This window comes from Apus apus, chromosome 14 (assembly GCF_020740795.1).
Source record: "Apus apus isolate bApuApu2 chromosome 14, bApuApu2.pri.cur, whole genome shotgun sequence".
NCBI classification, from domain to species: domain Eukaryota; kingdom Metazoa; phylum Chordata; class Aves; order Apodiformes; family Apodidae; genus Apus; species Apus apus.
In genome coordinates, this window is record NC_067295.1 from 6062902 (window position 1) to 6080581 (window position 17680).

The window sequence follows — 17680 nt, forward strand, 5'->3', positions numbered from 1 at the left end:
TGTAAGGTGTTTCTTCAATCAGCTCTAAATCCTGGCTTTCTGTGGAGGTAGCCTTTCAAGAGCTAATTGCCTTTGATTAAGTCAATCATTTGCAGAGTGAGTGGGTTAATTGGGTATTGTGGAAGCAATCAGTGTAATCAGCTGCTTGCATCCATAGCTGAGGAGCTACAATGCAGCAGGACAATAATTGTTTTATGAGTTCCTGGAAGGCAGTAGAGACAGACTGGATGGCAACAGGAAACCCTTCTCTGCAAAATGGCCTTTAGGAAAGGTAATTTGCATGTTAAGTGCTCATTAAGAGAGGACTGATTGATTAAGAGCTCAGAAATCCTTGCCTATAAAGTGCGTATGCATGAGAAAATGTTTGGTGTGGGTGTTGGTGTCTGGGATGGGCATGTGGGAGGTCTTGGGCTCCTTTGCCTGTCTAGGTGAGATGTGATGAGGATGTGTTGTCTTACAGGGGGATAAAGAGTTAAGGGAAATAAAGGGAGAGCACTCCCTTCTCATGCCTGTGAGAATGAGACACGCCAGCCACCCATCCTTCCATAGGTGCACCAAGAGCTTACCTCCCAGCTGTCCTTCTAGGGGCAAGGAGACTGGTTTGCAGGATCACTAAACACATTCTCCTTCACTCCTTGCTGAGGCTTTAATTTCCAAAGCACTGTGCTTGAGCAGTAGCAGCTCTGGGTGGTTCCTCACCTGGTCTGTGCAAGAGAACACCAGGGGGAAAGGATCCAATGCTCCAGGGTCCCATCTGCCTCTGCACGGGTGGGTGCTGACATATCCAATACACCTGTACCTGCACTGCTGAACATGGAACCAGCAGGAAGTGAATTTATCTGGAGATGACTGCAGAATTATTTTCAGGGAAGTTATAAGCTCCTCAGCACAGCTGCAGAGAGGAGGAAAAAAGAAAGGAAAAGCTGGTGATGCTGTGCAGGGGGAGTGGTTGCAGCCTTGACTGGAAGCTCTAGGTTGTCAGACTAAGCTGGACTGCTTGCAGGGGGACAACCTTATGTGTGGGAAGATGAGTTTGTATATGGACAGTGGTGTTTTCACTCAGTGAGAAAAGTTAGTATTCCTTTTTTTTTTTTTTTACAACATTTTATTGGAATGCAAGTGCTTAAGAAATACAAATTGAAGTCATTGAAATGTCTTGCTTTGGTGGTGGCTGAAGGCTACAGGAGGAGGTATTACAACTTACAGCATTCAAGCCTAACAATTTACACTGAGACAGAGATGTGCAGTTCTTTTTGCAACACTATTCAAAGTCCAGCCTGTAGGGAAAGCTCAGAATGTGCTTCCTTCTCTATCCAGCCCTGTGACTATGGAAGGCATTTTTTATTTCAGAAGAAAAATCTCTCAGATCCTTCGTTTCAAAGGGAGGTTGTGACTTGGGTGTCAGTGGTGATGTGGGATGTCAGGGATTCAACACTCAGCTGCTCCAGGTAATTATGCAATTCCTTAACCTCGCAGGAAAAGCAGGCACATCATCTCCAGTAAGTGCCCATCTACTGCTCTGCTTTAATTAACATCTTACAACGATAGTACAGCAGCCTACTTGCTGCTGACACACAGAGAGGGGATGATATATACCCTGCAATTTTAGCAGCAAAGGGAGGTGACTGTATTGAAATCTTCTCCAAGGTTCTGAATTGGAGTCAAAGCACTTTGTCTGCTCAGAGGAAGGAAAATCTACTTCATCAGGTGGAGGTGCCCTGCCCTAACTCTAGGAAAATGTGATTGCCCTTGGGTTACACACACAAGTGCATTTTTCCTCCTGTTTCAGCCTCTTATGCTTTGTCTTGCAGTGAGACCAGAAGGCAAGAAACAACACAGTGATGGATTTGGCTCGGGTACTGGCTCTGGTGCTATGCTTGATTTTGGATATACTAACTTGTTTCTCCTGAAAGCCTTGGACCAGACCTGGCTTTACCACAGCCCTAGAAATGTCATGAGAGCGAGCAGTTCCAAAGCCTCTGCTACCAGATGAAACTGCAGAGTAAAGCAGCAAAGAAACTCAAGGGCAGAAGTGGTTTAATTCCAACTTTATAAAGCTTTACTTAAGATGAAGGAAAAAAAATTCCATGCACGTATTTATTTATTTTTCTTTGAGCCAGTTGATCTGATTATGCTTCTTGCCAGAGGTTTTTTGTCTTATCTGAGAATCAAAGGCTAAAACTAAGAGTAATTTTGGGTACTTCCTATAGTCCACATTCTCAGAGACCACAAAACCCATCATTTACTAAGCACCGTAACAGCTTTCTGAGGTGGGGAAGTAGCAATGGCCCTCTTCTTTAAAAATGGGGAACTCGAGAAACTCACTGGCAGAAGTTGGGTGGAAAGATGGTGTCTACATCAGATTGTCTTGTTAGAAAATCCTTTCCCTTGCTTCCTCTGCGGCCTCCTGGACAACGAGAAAGCTGGGCTAGACTTAAGCACCTAGTGGGTGCTGCCATTTTTAGATGCCTGGCTTGGAAGAGCTCTAGCCCTCAACTCCACAGAGCTGACAGAAGGCCATGCAATGTCATCTTTTTGGTCAACCAATGTGGTGACCCTCATTTCTTACCCTCGCAGAGTTTTAGCTGCAGTGATGAAGTGAGTATGGAAGTGACAGTTCCCCCTTTTACCTTAGACACCACGTCGCGGGTCAAAACCACCTGTTCTGACTGTGATTTCAGGTTATGTTACGTGCTGTTCATTACCTAACTTTGTCATAACTGCTTGGTGTTTTTTTCATAAGTGTCACAGGTTTGTGCCAGAACTCACTACAAAAGCAAGTGACTTTATTTTTCTTCTTGGCAAGCAACAGAAAACTTGAGGACCAAACAGCAGGGGTGTTAGCAATGCAAGGGTCATGTTTGTCAAGTGTGCCAGTAGTTGCTCTCCAGCAGGTCTTTACCAGGTAGTCCATCTTGCAGCCATGGTTGGGTGCTTGTGGGATGACAACAAGTGTCTGCAGCCCTTATTCTGTGCCTTGAGAGGGGAAGCAAATATGTTGGCAACATGATGCTGCATGGTCCAACGCCAGCAGTCAGCAAGTAGTGCGGGCTCGTGGTCATCCTGGTTCTATGTAAGCAGAACAGCCCCACTGAAGGTCTGAATTTGGCCAGATATCTCTAAACATGGAGCTGTTGCTAAGGTGGTGCCACCCACAGAGACAAGGAAGAGATGTTTCAGTTCTCTGACTCAGATGCCCTCCAGTGTGAGACCTGCTTCCCTGCTCAGCCTCCTGCAGTTTTGCTTCTCAACCCCATCTCTGGCTCTTTTCACCATCCTTTAGATCAGAACATTGAGGACACATCTTGCTGACATACTGTTTGCCTGGGGAACCTGGACGAGTTCATGTTGGGTTCAAGTCCAGTTCATGGTGTTTGGCACTGATGGGTGTTGACAGGGGGACAGGCAGCAGGTTTGGGCAGAGGAACAGCTCCCAGCCCTAGAGGAAAGAAGAAACAAAGAAAGAAAAAGCAGCAAGCAAAGGATTTACAAAAATCTGTACCAATGTGCAGTGAAATCAGCTGCTGGCTCTGTCAGATCAGCCAGGTGCTCTTTTGCAGAGGCAATTGTTCTGGGAAAAGCTGGCATGTGAACTATGGAAGAGGGTAACTACTTGGTGTTGGGTATTTTTAATTCTTTCTTGGAGTGGAATTTGATTTCTGTGCTTTGCCACAAAAGGTTGGAAAGAGAAGACCAAAATGACAAAATGTCCCTATGTAAGAGGGCAGGGAAAGCTGGATTTCCAGCCTGATTGTGAGACTGGCATACAGTGTTGTCCTGGGCAGCTCAGCAAACCTCTCTGGGCTTCCTTCTCTTCGTGTGTAACCATTACAGTGCCCATCTGCCAGGGGTAAGTTCTGGGTAGACTTCAGAGATTTGCAATTATTCGAGATCCTCTTTAGGGAAATGCAGAATAATTTTATTCTTCATCCCTTATGTGTTCAGAAAAATCACAAAGAATGTCTTGTGGAAGGGAAATCTTTAATGAATTAATTTAATGAGTGAATGGATGACACCCACAGCCAGAACTCATGGAGCTGAGCTGCTCTGAGGTGGATCTGCTGGGAGCTGAGCTCTGTGTGCCCAGTGCGCTGTTGCACTGAGCAAACCCCAGGTGGGGATCTCTGAAGGAAAAGATCATCTTTCCTTCTGCATCACCCAATGTTTGCATTTGGAGATAGCCTTGTCCTCCATGCATTGTCTCTCCTCTCTCTCAGCTGCCACCCATGTCCTTCCCCCCAAACCCAGCTCTGTCCAGCCCCCTGCAAGATGTTGCTGTTCCCCAAATGTCAGGCATGGAGAGGCAGCTGAAAGGCTCTGAAATACTCTCTGCCATTCAGTGGAGTGAGTAGAAGTGGCTCTTGAAGCACTCTTTGGTTGCTCCAGCTGGCTTGGTGTTAAAACCCAGCACCCTTAGGAAACCAGAAACTGCCTGTCCTTGGTGTCTGCATGGCACCCGTTGGAGCAAACTGCTCAATGTTTTGCCATTCCTGAGAGCAGGCAGCACACCCAGCCAGGAGTGCCCTGCCTGCATCTCTGCCTCACGTTAAGCAAATCTTGCATTTCATTAATGTATCAGCCGAGCATCGGCTGCTGCCTGCCTGCCTCCTGTCACAGAGATCTTGTTCCTGCTGAGCTCCGTTGGGTGCAGCCTGCAGCAGCTCATGGAGCAGGTCTGCTGACACCAGCCTGGCAGGTAGCAGCATCCCACCTGAATAAGTCAGAGATTTTGTTCCCCAGCAATAAATTCCTACCATTGGGGCAATATGAGTGCACCAGCCTTTCCCAGGCTGCTGTGGGATGTGCTGCCCTTGGCTGGGTTTTGGTTGCTTTCTTGGCTGCTTCCTCTTGCTCAGACTTTGAATAATCCTGCTGCTCATGAGCTTTTCTCTTTCTGACACTGCAAGTGCCCTCCAGTGGGTTGGCTGCATCTTTGTGCTAGAAAAAATATGTAGCAAGCCCACAGTTGGGATAGGATGGAATTGATGGACTGAATCTTTAGGGAAGCTTCTTCTAAGCTGGATGAGTGGATGTGTGCGCCAGAGGAAGAGGTTCAGACCTCTAATTAATTCCTTTGATATATCTGGTGTTGGTCCTCTGGGTTACAGGGCTGGTGTAGATGAGTACAGCTGCCAGTGCACATGGGTGACAGTGCTCAGCATGGGTGCCTGTCCTGTGATGGAGGGATGGGGAGGGCTTGGAGGCAGAGGATGAGGTGGACAGTGGTGTGGCATCACCATCTTGCCACCATGGCTGTGGGATAATTGAGGGTTTGGGCTGTCCAGTCTGCATCTCTGGGCAGTGAGGTGGACTTGGTTGCTGCTGGGTCTACCTGGCCCAGGGGATGGGCAGATCTGTGGAAGCATGGGCAGCTTCTTTTGAATGATTAAATGTGTGTCTGTGCGCATTTTTTGTGTGTGTCCTTTAGATTTTTGTGGCACAGGCTGCCTGCTGATTCCAGAGCCTTTTCACATATTTAAAAAGTTCAGTTACTTAACTGAAAGTTGTTGTAAACCGGATTCTTTTTAACTTCAAAATCTTAGCTCCTTGAGAGCCAGTAACAGGCACTGAGCAACTTGATCCAGTGGAAAGTGTCCCTGCCAATGCAGGGGGTTGTATCTAGATGATCTTTAAGGTCCCTTCCAACCCAAACCATTCTATGATTCTGTGAAGTCAGAAGGAGAGAGCCTGTTTTGTTCATGTCTCGGGCAATCCAGCCACACACTTGGGTCTGCTTGGTTTTGAAGTCGAAGCTCTTCTCCTTTTCTTCACCCTCTCTCTTTTTAAAAACTGCATCATCTTATCCCTGGCTCTCAGCACCTGCTCTCTACTGCAGGGTACCGAGAAGGGTTTCTGTGGAAGAGAGGACGTGACAACGGGCAATTCTTAAGCCGGAAGTTCGTGTTATCGGAGCGGGAAGGTGCACTGAAGTACTTCAACAAAAATGATGTGAGTACCTGGGGCTGCTACATGCAACTCTGAGAGCACCTTCCAACAATTCTAGACCACCATTTTACTTACTTTTTTACAGTTTTCGTGAGCACTGTGTCCCTGATTGCTCCAGGTACTGCTTAGCAGTGTTTTCAGTGGGGTTTGCTCTTGGTCCAGCACCACTGTCACAGTGAGACACCCCAAATGGCTGTTTTGCACATTCCTGCCCTCTCGAGTCAATAAGGTTATTCTTAAACTGCCAACAAAGGAGTTTTTCTGAGCTCTGGCTCTGCATCATCCTGCTGATGTGGGTGATTTGTGGCTGGCTTGTGATGAAGGTATCACCATCTGACAGTGGTCACTGGGGTCTGAAGTCTCCTTTGCAACCCAGAGGAAAAGCCCTGGGTTGTCTCTGCCAGTGTCAAGTGGTGGAAACGTTTGTCTTTTTCCCCAGAGCACATTTAATTTATTGTAAGTGAGAAATGGAGCTATTACCATGAAAACTGCATTTGTGATGGATGGATGGATGGATGAATAGATGCTCTACTGTTCTGCACCGCATAACGGAGGAGCCAAGGTGCTTTCTCTGACGTTTGAGTCTCCCCTGAACTTTGCAGCTGAGAGTAGCCCAGGCTGAGCCACCAGCAGGTTTCTCAAGTAGTTGATGCAATTGTGGTGTCATGATGTGCAGGGGAGGGACAGGAACATCCTGCCACATTTCTCCATGCCTGGCAGCTGGCTTTGGCAGTGCTGCCTTCTCCTTCAGCTTCTCCTTCAGTGGTGCAACTGCATCTCGTGGACAGGAGAGAGCCAGTCATTGCTGAGGGAGAAGTGAAAGTCCCAGCAGCCCCCCATTCAGTTGCTTTTGACTGCTTTGCTTTGTTGTTGGCTATAGCTGTGGTGGGACAGTGCTGTCTAGACATGTCCCCTTGGCTGGGATTTCCCTGCCGTGGTCACCCTCAGCCACTGTGTGTCCAGGGCAAGTCCCCAAGTTCCCAAAGCAGCATTTGCATCTGCACCAGCTGTGGGACTTCCACATGGTGCTAGGGACCACGGCACCACTGCATGACCTTCTGCTGGTCCCTGGCTGTGCCCTAAAACTGGTCTTACGAAGATCCTAATCTTTATTTTTTGGGATATTTTATTCACACTTGCTACTTTCCCTCCTGGTGTGGTCCTGAAAGGATGGTAAACTTCTGGAGATGTTTTGTAGGAAGACAAACCCCTCTACAAAGTTCAGGTGACCTGCCACAGAAGGTGCAGGTGGGATTGGTGCCTGTGAGGGCCTGATCCAGGCTCTCCTTTGGGCTAACCCACCCAAGAGATGGGCTGGAAGGTATATATTTGCTCTTCTGGAGAGAAAGTTGCCAGTTTGGAGGGCAAACAGAGTGGAGTGAGAAGCCAATGGCTCCTGTGAGCGGATGGAGACATGGACATGGTGCTCCTTGCCAGCCTAGCACCCTGGTCTGATGTTGGCAAGGGGGATAATCCTCCCTCTTCTTATCATGAGGTAAAGAGGCTGATCTAGGGGCCAGGAGGCAGTGGAACAGAGGCTGGGCCAGGAAGCATGGTGAAAATGCTTGTCTTCATATCACGACATCCTATTGTGAGACCTGGCCTGTCCCTCTTGCTTCTGGGCTGCCACCTTTCTCCCCTTGAGCCTTGCTGAACTTTGCAGGAGGGCAGAGAATTCTCCCAGGCTGGCAGAAATCTCTCCTGGCTGCCAGTCTCTGGCATCTCATCTCCGGGCAGTTTTGTGGGCTGGGAGTCTTTCTTTTTCTTTTTTCTTCCAGCTAATGGCCTCCATCAGGAGTTTTTTTCTGACCAAGTGAGCTGCTTTATGGCTTGAAAGCCAATTCTCAGGTGTTTGCTCACTCAGCTGTGTCTTCCAGGCAAAAGAACCCAAAGCAATTATGAAGATTGAACATCTAAACGCGACTTTCCAGCCTGCAAAAATCGGGAACCCACACGGACTGCAGATCACTTACTTGAAGGACAATAGCACAAGGAACATCTTTGTCTATCATGAAGATGGCAAGGTGAGAGCATGGAGGTTAAAAGAAGGGTTGGGTTATGGTCCTGGGGGGTTGATGCTGCTCAGAGCCAGCCTGTGGTCAGAGCCAGCCACCAGGCTCTGACTGAGCTGGGAATTGCTGGGGAGATGTGGAAGGTGTGGGGACATGGGATGCACAATCAGCTTTGAGGGTGTTTGTCGTGTCCTTCCAAGCAGGAAGGCTGCAGGCCGTGTCTTCTAAATAATGAGATGCAAATGGAAGCAGTTGCTGTTACTCTGCAACTAGACAATAGGGGCAGAGGCATTTTTAAGGCAGGCTCCTCGGTGCCTGGAGAAGAAAATGAGGCAATTGGAGTGATGAAAGGTGAGTGGACTCACAAAAGGGGAGTGAACAGCATTGTAGGAGAACTGGGGGAACTGGTGATTTCCTTATAAAATGTAAATCTGCTGGTGCACGTTGCACAGTGCCTCGGTGGCCTCGTGCCTCCCAAGGGAGGTGTGAAGAAGGCAGCTCATGCATCTGGCCTGGGTGTTTGCACAATGAGGACAGTGGGATGTGGAGGCCAGGGCAGTGAGGGGAGTCCCGGCCCTCCTGGAGGGGGCAGAGGGGTCCCAGCCTGGGGGGCCATTGCAAGGAACAGCCACAGTCCCTGTGCTGCCCCATGGGTCTGTCCTTGCAGAGAGCAGACCCAGGGGAGCTTGCACTGAGCACCTTCTCACAGCTGGGACAGCCCCAGCACTTGCCCCAGAGGTGATGCTTCCCCCTAGGCCGAAGTGGTCCAGCCTGATTTAGGCTCCTGTCTCATATTTCTGGGATTTGATCCCTCCCCACCTAATCCTGTCACCAGTATGGTGACAGCAGGACAGACTTTGGGGTTTTTGTCTGCTGAGGAGCTCAGCAGTAATCAAGAGCATCACAGGCTGCTCTCCACTTGGCTCTTCTGCTGCAATACCCCAGCAGAAAGTGGGCTCAGCTCTTGGATGGGATAATCCCACATGTGCCTATTCAATCCCTAAAAAAATTTCAGCCTCCCAGCTGGGAAAGCCCTGCCATTCCAACACCTTTTTCTGAGGTAAGGCACCCAAAGGGATTAAAGATGGATGGACAAAGCAAGTCACCATGTTGCTGCCCCAGAGCTCCCCAGGATGGGACAGCATCATGCAGCTTGACTGGAGATGTCGGTTCTGCGTGACCTCAACCTGGTCCCTTCTTGAGCTCCTTGGTGTGTCCTGAAGGCAAGTGAGAGACTGAAACCAGCCCCAGCACCTTGCACAAAGTGGTCACATCTGGCTGCTTTCGTGGTGCGGGTACAACCCAACAGCAGCAGGTGCCTGGAGGGGCGGGGTGAGGTGCTGTTGGCTCTGACCGTTTTGAAGGGTGTTGTTGTGGTCCCTTCTTAGCACTTTCCCACCCAGATGTACTGAGTCAGCTGAGGTGAAGCCAGAGCACCTGTTGGAGCTGGAGACCCATCCTCTGTGTGGGGTGGTTGCTCCTTGCTGCCTGCCCTGTGTCCTGGAGACACCTGAGCTGGGGCTTCTCGCCCGGGCTGTTCCTCCCACGGCCGCGGGGCTGGGGCCAGGCTTCACCTGCCTCTAAGTCACCATCTGGGCGTGGGAGGTCGGAAAGCTGCAGCAGTGGGTTTCCCACCGCTCTGAGCTTCTCTCCGAGGCTGAAGCTCCCTCTGCAGGACTTCATCTGGAAGCCACGGCAGCAGGAGCAGCTCGGAAAGCCACGGTGTGCTGCTGCCCTGTCACCATCGCCCTAAGGATGCTCAGAGGTGAGCTGAGCTCCAGCAAATGTCACCCTTTAGAGTACAAACCAATATCTTTGGATCCTCTCTGGACAAATTAGCAAAAAGCTCTTCCCCAATGCTCCTTCTTTCCTGAGCCACACCAGGAGCTTTCAGGATGGGCAGAGGTGGCATGAGGAACTGATCAGCAGCAGCAGAATGGTTCATTGCTTGGGCTGCAGGGATGGAGGAGCAGGAGGTATGGTGAGAAGTTGCATTTTTTATCTGGGGCTGTCACTCTGAGTCTGCCATGGCAGTGTGGGTGGCTGTGGTTCAGAATGGAACCTGGAGAGACACAGAGGTGGCATGTGGAGGGGGAGGCTGTGGTGGCACTGCAAGCAGACCAGGAGGAAGTTGGCAGCCTGGAGAAGCCATTTGCAAAGGTGCAGGGAGCAGCTCATTTTCTCTGCTTGCTTTGAGACATAAACCAGCAAAAGAAGCTGATGAGATGACACCTCCCCATCTGAAAGCACTGAGCAGGTTACAGTTGGCTTAACACTTTGGATAGAACCTCCTCCCTCTCTCTCTGTGCATTGTTTGTAATTATACACAGAAAATGTTTAGCACCTGAGCCCTTCTGGCTTTGCACAGGTACAGGTTTGTGTAAGGAAGGGTGATGGTGCCCCTGCCAGTGGATGATCAGTACTCCAAGAAGCAATTGCCTGTTGGAAGGTAGTGAAGGTTTCACCCTCAACTTTTCTGCAGGATGAAACCCTGTCTCACATCCCTATCAAGGAGGAGCCCTACATATATAGCCATCTGGCTGGTGATGGTATGAAATATCAATCTTTTAATAGTACAATTTATTTTCCACTATTTCCAGCCTAGTTTGGTCATTGTTACCTTCAGGAGCCAGTTCCTCATGCTGATCCTCTTTGTGCTGCTATCTGGGGGCTGCTTAGCTGCTTAGCATAGGAAAGCAAGTGATAAGCAAATAAAACCTCAGACAAGTAGGTCAGAGTTTTCCAAAACATTGTTTGTAGATGTCCTGTTGCGTGGGCTTTTCCCCCCTTTCATCTTGAAGTAGATTCAGATGCCAAAGAAAAAGTCTGGATTTTTAGAGTGTGGCTGTTTGGCACATTAGACCAGCTTTGAGATACCTTGAACATGACTCCTTGAAACTGAGATCTCCAAAATGACACATCAGAGCTTCCCCTCCCCCTCCAATTGTTTTTAAAGCATAAAAAAGTTGAAATCTTACCGAAGGCCAACTGCTACATTGCTGTGGCCATTCCTACACTACAACCTCACCTGCAAGGGTGACAGTGTTTCTTTTAAGATCAAGTCTGGCTCATTGAACCTGTCCTTGCTGTGTGAAGCTCCATGTGCATTATTGACAGCTGGGTAGTTCTGCATCTGTCCCCTTGCAGCTCAGAGTCCTGGTGCTGGCAGCCCTTCCATCTCCCTTCCAAAATACCTCTCCTTTGCTCATACCTTTACACTGCAAGGCAGTTACTTGAGAGCTCCCTGTGTGGATCACTTAAAATTAACATGGTGTTTCTCAGTGAAACCTGCAAAAAGGCATCGAGTGCAGCACAAGCTCTGTGGGTCTCACCACAGACAGATGAGTAGGTGAAGTTAAAAGCATCAGCTATTTCAGAGGGGAAAAATCCCACCAAAAAAACAGAGAGAGATTTCTGCCAAGGAAAGGTAGAAGTGCCAGAGCATCTGAGAATGGAGCTGGGACTTCGATATCACTGTGCTCGTTCCTAGAGGACCTGATAGACTGGAGTACAACTCTGAAGAGATACTTGGCTACTCTTGTAGCAAAACACTAAAATACGTTGCTAAAGCCTCGCAGTTTGGGTGGGATCCAGGCGTTCTTTGCACATCCTGCCTGCAGTCAGCTTGTGGTTGCTAGAGGGATGGGACAGAGAGGTCAGGGCTGGTGGACAGGCTGCAGAACTGTTGGGCTGCCTTTGCAGCCAGCCAGCACCAGGCGAGCAGTGTTTGTAGGGTCAAACTGAACGCTGGGCTTGATATCTCCATCACTGATTTGATGCTGGTGTGGCCAGTTCAGAGACGTGCTTAAATCCCTCCTCTTCAGCAAACCCCTTGGTGCTCACGGGGGCTGCAGAGCTCCGTGCAGCCTGGGACAGTGGTTGATGTTCCCCACCCCCACCCATTTCCTGCTCTCTTTGATGTCTGTAGTTCAGTCTTTTTTTGTGACTGCTGCTAAACTGCCCTTTGTCACTTTGGACAAAGTGATGGGAGAGATGAAACGCAGCAGGATCACAGTATTTTATCTGCAGCCTCCACCACTTACTGTGCTTTTCTTTCTCATTGCCAGGAAATAGTGGATTGGTTCAATGCCATCCGGGCAGCCCGCTTTCATTACTTACAAGTGGCATTCCCTGGAGCCAGCGACGTTGATGTGAGTTTTCCTGCACTTCTATTTTGTTTTCCCTCTTGCTCATTTTTAGCATCTTTTTGACAAGCTGGAAGGCTTGGAGAGTGCTCCATCCTTCTGAGCATCGGGCTGAAATTCTTGTGGCGGGCTGTGGAGCCCACGGGCAGCACCTGTTACCAACACCCAGCCTTGGAAACATGTGCCTGGTGTCTGTGTGTGTGTCTGTGTCTGTGCACACACATTCACACTTAAAATGTGAGTCGTGCATCTGAGCAACTCCAGGGCTGTCATGTGTACCGAAGCCACAAGCATCTTGCTCAATGTTTGTTGCTATATTAAAAGCTGGAACAAAGGCTGGAAGGTAGAAAAGATGAAAGCAAGAGTGTGGGTGCTGAACCCAACCCTCTGAGAAGAATATTTGTGTGCAGGTCAATGCTGCCTGTCTTATGAATCTCTGTCTTGTGTTTTCCGGGAGCTGGAACTGCTAATTGCATTTTCTGTTGCTAATATAATACTGGAGGCTGCATTAGCTCAGGTTGATGGAAAGAGCCTTGTGCTGCAGTTGTGCTGCAACTGGTGTGTCACGTCACTGGTTGGTGATGGTGGTTACTCTCTGTTACCTCCTTGACTTTGTAGATGTTGAAATCTAATTGCATTGCCTGCCTTCTATTAATTACCTGGGAGGTGGTCCGGGTCTGGCTCTGTCCCATGGCTGTGCATCCCAAGGACCCCAGGAGCCAAAGCCTTCCCATCAGATTGACATTAGCTGCCCCAAATCATCCTAATCCCCAGAGAGAAAGAGGGGAGGAGAAGGAAGTAAGTTCCCATGGCTGGTGAACCCTGGCATGAGTGACCTGGAGAGACCTCTGTGGAGACTAGGTTTTGTCTTCAAGGTAGCTTCATCCTGGGTGTTGCCACCATTTGCATCTCATTTATATTTCCTTCACCCTGTCAGAGAGATTAAAAGACACTAAATTAAAACAGGAGCCAGCTTGAATGCAGTAGAAAGGTGTAAATTGCTCAAACCACCCTAAGGATGCCCAGGCTGCCTCTGCAGCTCCTGGGGAGTGAGGATCTCCAAAGGATGCTTTATGGACCCATCTGCAGAGTGGAGGAGCCTCTGTGAGCCAAGGGTGATGAGCTTCTTGCTTAGCACAGTGACCTCCTCAGTCCAGTCCCAGGAGCCAGACTCTGGGGCTATGAACACTGCAGGGCCCTTGGCTGCCCGTGACCAAGTGTCCCAAGTGAAGATGCTCCCAGCTGCTATGAAGCAGTTGTGTGATTCTTTGGGCCATTATACTTTGGGGCTGTCGTTGCCCCACGAGCAGACACCTGCTCGACCAGAGCTGCTGTTGGGCAGCTCTGGTGTTTGGCAAACAGAGCTGTCAATAACTTGTTTAAATGAAAGACAGGAGCAGTGTGTGGCCAGATTTATCAGCCCCACTTTTGGTGAGACTCATCATCTTTCAAGAGCATTTCAGAGGCATCTGAGCAAGGCAGCTACTGCCTTGTCTTCAGTAAGCAGCATTAAAAATATCCCTGGTGCTGGTAGCTGTTGTCAGCAATCTCTGCAGGAAGTGGGGTGAGCTGGCAGCCTGGGATCATGGGGTTTGAGAGACAAATTGTACTCTGGGGCTTGTGTGAGGAGCTCCTGCATCTGATGGGGGAGGTGCACTGCCAGGGCTGATGGGGTCTAGTGGAGTTTGTCCCCGGGGCTGCTCCTGACTTTGCTGGTGAAGTGCTCAAAGGTTCTTTGTGTTTCTGCACCTGCCTCTTCTGAGTGCACTGGAGAGGTGGGACCGAAGCCAGAGCCATTGGGTGGTCTTAGGGCTGGGGGTGAGCCCAGCGTGGGCTTTCCTTCTGATGACCCTCCAGCCTGCCCTGCATGCCCAGTGACCCTCCTCCTGCTCTCTTTTTTCCAGCTGGTGCCAAAGCTTTCTAGAAACTACCTGAAGGAAGGGTACATGGAGAAAACGGGGCCAAAGGTAGGATATGACATGTTTCTGCAATCCCTCTAACACGAGTCTGGCTCTGTACGGGGCTGAGAAGGGGCTGCTGGTGGGACAAACCTGCCCTTGCTGGAGAGGCAAAGCTTTAATGCCATGAACCCTTTAATGCTCTCCCAGCCCCTGCCTGTGGTGGCTCACGGTGGCCTGGAAACCACGTGTGCCCAGCTCCCCCAGACCATAGGGCTCCTCTGAGTGCCTTGATATCCCCGGGTCGTTCCCAGTAAGCAAGGAGCTGTGCTGCTTTGGTGTCTAATCTGACATTTTTTGACTTTTCAGCAAACAGAGGGATTCAAGAAGCGATGGTTCACCATGGATGACCGACGGCTCATGTATTTCAAGGATCCTCTGGTAAGATGAAGGTGCCTGGGCTGTCTGTTGGGGATTACCTGTAGCAATAGTAATAATCTGCAGTGAAGCTCAGGCAGGTGGGAGAGCCAAGGGGGCAGTGAGTCATCACTTCTACATGGATTTGCCTGGTGTCAGCATGCTGTAGCCCTCTAGATGCTTTAGAAATCCTACAGACCAGCTGCATCTGGATTTTGGATCCCTGGTGTTACCACAGAATCACGGAGTGGTTTGTGTTGGAATTGACCTTGTGTTGGAATTGATCATCTAGATCCAACCCCCCTGTCAATAGGCAGAGACGCCTTCCACTAGACCAGGTTGCTCCAAGCCCCATCCAGCCTCATCTTGAACACTTCCAGGAATGGGGCATCCACAGCTTCCATGGGCAACCTGTGCCAGTGTCTCACCACCCTCACAGTGAAGAATCTCTTCCTAATGCCTAACCTAAATCTCCCCTCTTCCAGTTTAAAATCATGACCTCTTATCCTATTGCTACATACCCTTATAAAAAGTCCCTCCCCATGGAGAGTCCTGTATTGTGGGTGCTCCTGGACTGAGCTGGAGCAGGGATTTGTGGGGTGGGTGCTGCTTTGGGGGTTGGCTGCTGCATTTTGCTGGTGGGGCTTCCAGATGGTGTGTGGTAAGCTGTGTCCTGGCTGCCTGGGATGTAGAATTCCCCTTGGCAATCACACCTGCCTGACCATTCCACTGTCTCCTAGGATGCCTTTGCTAGAGGGGAAGTCTTTATTGGGAGCAAGGAAAACAGCTACAAGGTCCTGGAAGGGCTCCCACCATCCACACAGGGAAACCACTGGCAGCACGGGATAACCATTGTCACCCCGGATCGGAAATTCCTCTTTGCCTGTGAGACAGAGGACGACCAGCTGGAGTGGATTACAACTTTTCAGAAAGTTATAAGCCGCCCGATGCTGCCTCAGGAATATGCAGGTGTGTTTGCTGGACACCAGCCTTGGCCCCTTTCCCATGGTCAGGATGGATGGAGGGGGATCAGGGATGCAGCCACATCGCTCCCTCGCGTGCAGGGAGATGCTAAGTCTGTCCAAGCAGAGAGGGACCCGCAGTGGGAGGAGGAGGATGGTATCCATCCCTCTTCATCACCTCTGGTGTCATGTCCATGCTGATTGGTCACCCAGTCACAAGGATCATTGGAGCCAAGGAGCACTGGGAAGACAAGGACCATCCGCAGGGTGGGCTTGTGTGGTGCTGTTGCCTCCTTCCAGGCCTTGTCTGGTTTTAACTTTCTATTCTCTGTTGTTTTTTTTCTTTCAGTGGAAGCCCATTTCAAACATAAACCTTAGCTGGGACTGGCTGGGCAGACCTGAGGAATGAGCTTCTGTTTACAACACAACATGGTTTTATTTGAAATGTTAAAAATAATGAATAATAATAATAACAGTAATAATAACAATACTTCCCTTTCCCCTCATAATTCACTTGATCATGTTGGAAACCAAGAAGGAAGGTGGTGAAATGTCAAAGAAGATGCTGATCCAACGTGAAACCCTGTGGCTGCTCCATGGGATGTGCTGCTGGGACAAGTGATCCCCAGGACCTCATCACCCCCCACCTGCTGACAGGGGTGTCCCACCCCACTTTGGGGAGATGGCGAGGACTGTCAGCCCTTCCCCTGGGTACCTGCAAGTCCCTGAGCAGTGACATCCTGGTGGGACACGAGAAACCAACTTGAGAGACCTGTGAAAAAGCTGATCCTGCCAATGGCATCAGAGTGAACGATAAGTAACTGACCTCCGGTGGTGGTGGTGGTGGTGGTGTACCCTGTCTAACAGGATTTAGAAATAAGAGAAATCAGCGTCATTGGACTCAGTATCTGCTTGATGAAGGGCACAGAGGAGGGTGCCCAGTGTGGGCAGAGCAGGAAGAGGAACACTGAGCCATGAGGTGATGCCTGGGGAGCAAAGCTTCTGGTGTTGGGCCCTGCACCCCCATCTCTGCCCCGCTGCACTTGTGCTCCACTGGTTCCTGTGTCATGGCTTGAGGGGGTTCACCCCATTTCAGGAGCCCAGTGTGGGTTGAGGGGGTTCAGCTTCAGGTGCCATTTTGCTGACAGACACTGTAAAAGCCCGTCCCAGTCCCCTCAAAGCTGACAACACGTTGCTTCTCCAGGCTGATGGTTGCACTTTTGTTTTTTTTCCAATAATTCTCTTAGGGTTGTTTGGTTTTTGTTGATTTATTTTTTTTCCCCCTCCCCCTGCCAAAAAAATAAGAAAAAAAAAAAAAGCTGCTTGAAGTGAGGTTTCAGCGCTGTGTTGAGCACTGTAATTCCCGCGGGCGGGCCGGGCTGGGACCTGCAACACCACGGGCTGGATTTTTTTTACCCAGAAATGAAATTCCCGGTGTCCGCTGAAGTCCCAGCCCCAAACACCGACCCGCCCGCCGCGCTCCTCCCGTGGGTGTGTGTACATGAGCATCTCATCGGCTGCGCCATTTGTTCTGTCACTGGTAAGACAACTGTGGTACTAAATGTCATTCAAACCAATAAATGCTGATGTCAGAGCCGTGGCTGTGTCGTGCTGGGGTGGGGAGGAGGTGGGGCTCAAGACCAAGACCAGGTAGGTGGTGGTGGCAGAGCCCTGGGGGGGGGGTGGGACACCCACAAAACTATCTGCCCCCCCTCCTGGGGCTGCTCGGTGTGGGGCTGGGGGACAGAGCAGCTGCACAGACACACAGGTGTGCACCAGGTAAGTGTATTTCCTGTAAACCACACACACATATTTATATGTGTATTATATATTGTATGTGTGTATGATATATACTGTATATACTCTGTAATACCTATATCTAAATATGCACACATATACACAAAATCTGTTAAGAAAAGGGAGGGGGGGGAAGTGTAAAAGTTGTTGAATAGTAACAGACACAACTATAAACTGTGCATAGTAGATCCAGCATAGGACACAACACACTTTTCTGTGCATGTATGAGAATATAGTTCATCTGAACACTGCATGTATCTATGTGGAGCCATCATTAGACACGTATTGAAGTTACAAATATATAAACTCAGTGTGTATCACACACATCTGTATATGTATACATTCTTTAATACTGCAAAATTATAAAACAATTATATAGTATACATATACACATGGTCATGCTTTTTATATTGGGATAAAGTATATATTATAAATTTAAGAGGAAATATATTGCATATAAATGTGTATGTGCAACTATAGATATTTAATTTCCATTAAAAGTA

At 49.3% G+C, this 17680-nt stretch overlaps 1 protein-coding gene across 7 annotated transcripts in view; it reads left to right on the forward strand.

Annotated features, from left to right (window-relative positions):
* ADAP1 (ArfGAP with dual PH domains 1) overlaps positions 1-16974 on the forward strand; it is a 65257-nt gene extending 48283 nt beyond the window's left edge. For 3 of the 7 annotated variants that reach the window (XM_051632629.1, XM_051632624.1, XM_051632625.1), the window contains exons 5-11: positions 5837-5949; positions 7824-7970; positions 12026-12109; positions 14008-14070; positions 14371-14442; positions 15159-15387; positions 15730-16974. In XM_051632629.1, coding sequence (XP_051488589.1) covers positions 5837-5949; positions 7824-7970; positions 12026-12109; positions 14008-14070; positions 14371-14442; positions 15159-15387; positions 15730-15758 — 737 coding nt within the window. In that variant the 3' untranslated portion in view covers positions 15759-16974. Of the gene's footprint in view, positions 1-5836; positions 5950-7823; positions 7971-8161; positions 8310-8973; positions 10447-12025; positions 12110-14007; positions 14071-14370; positions 14443-15158; positions 15388-15729 lie in introns of those variants that run through there. The other 4 variants (XR_007890918.1, XM_051632626.1, XM_051632627.1 and 1 more) reach the window with 4 other exon arrangements.
* Positions 16975-17680: the final 706 nt, after the last annotated feature.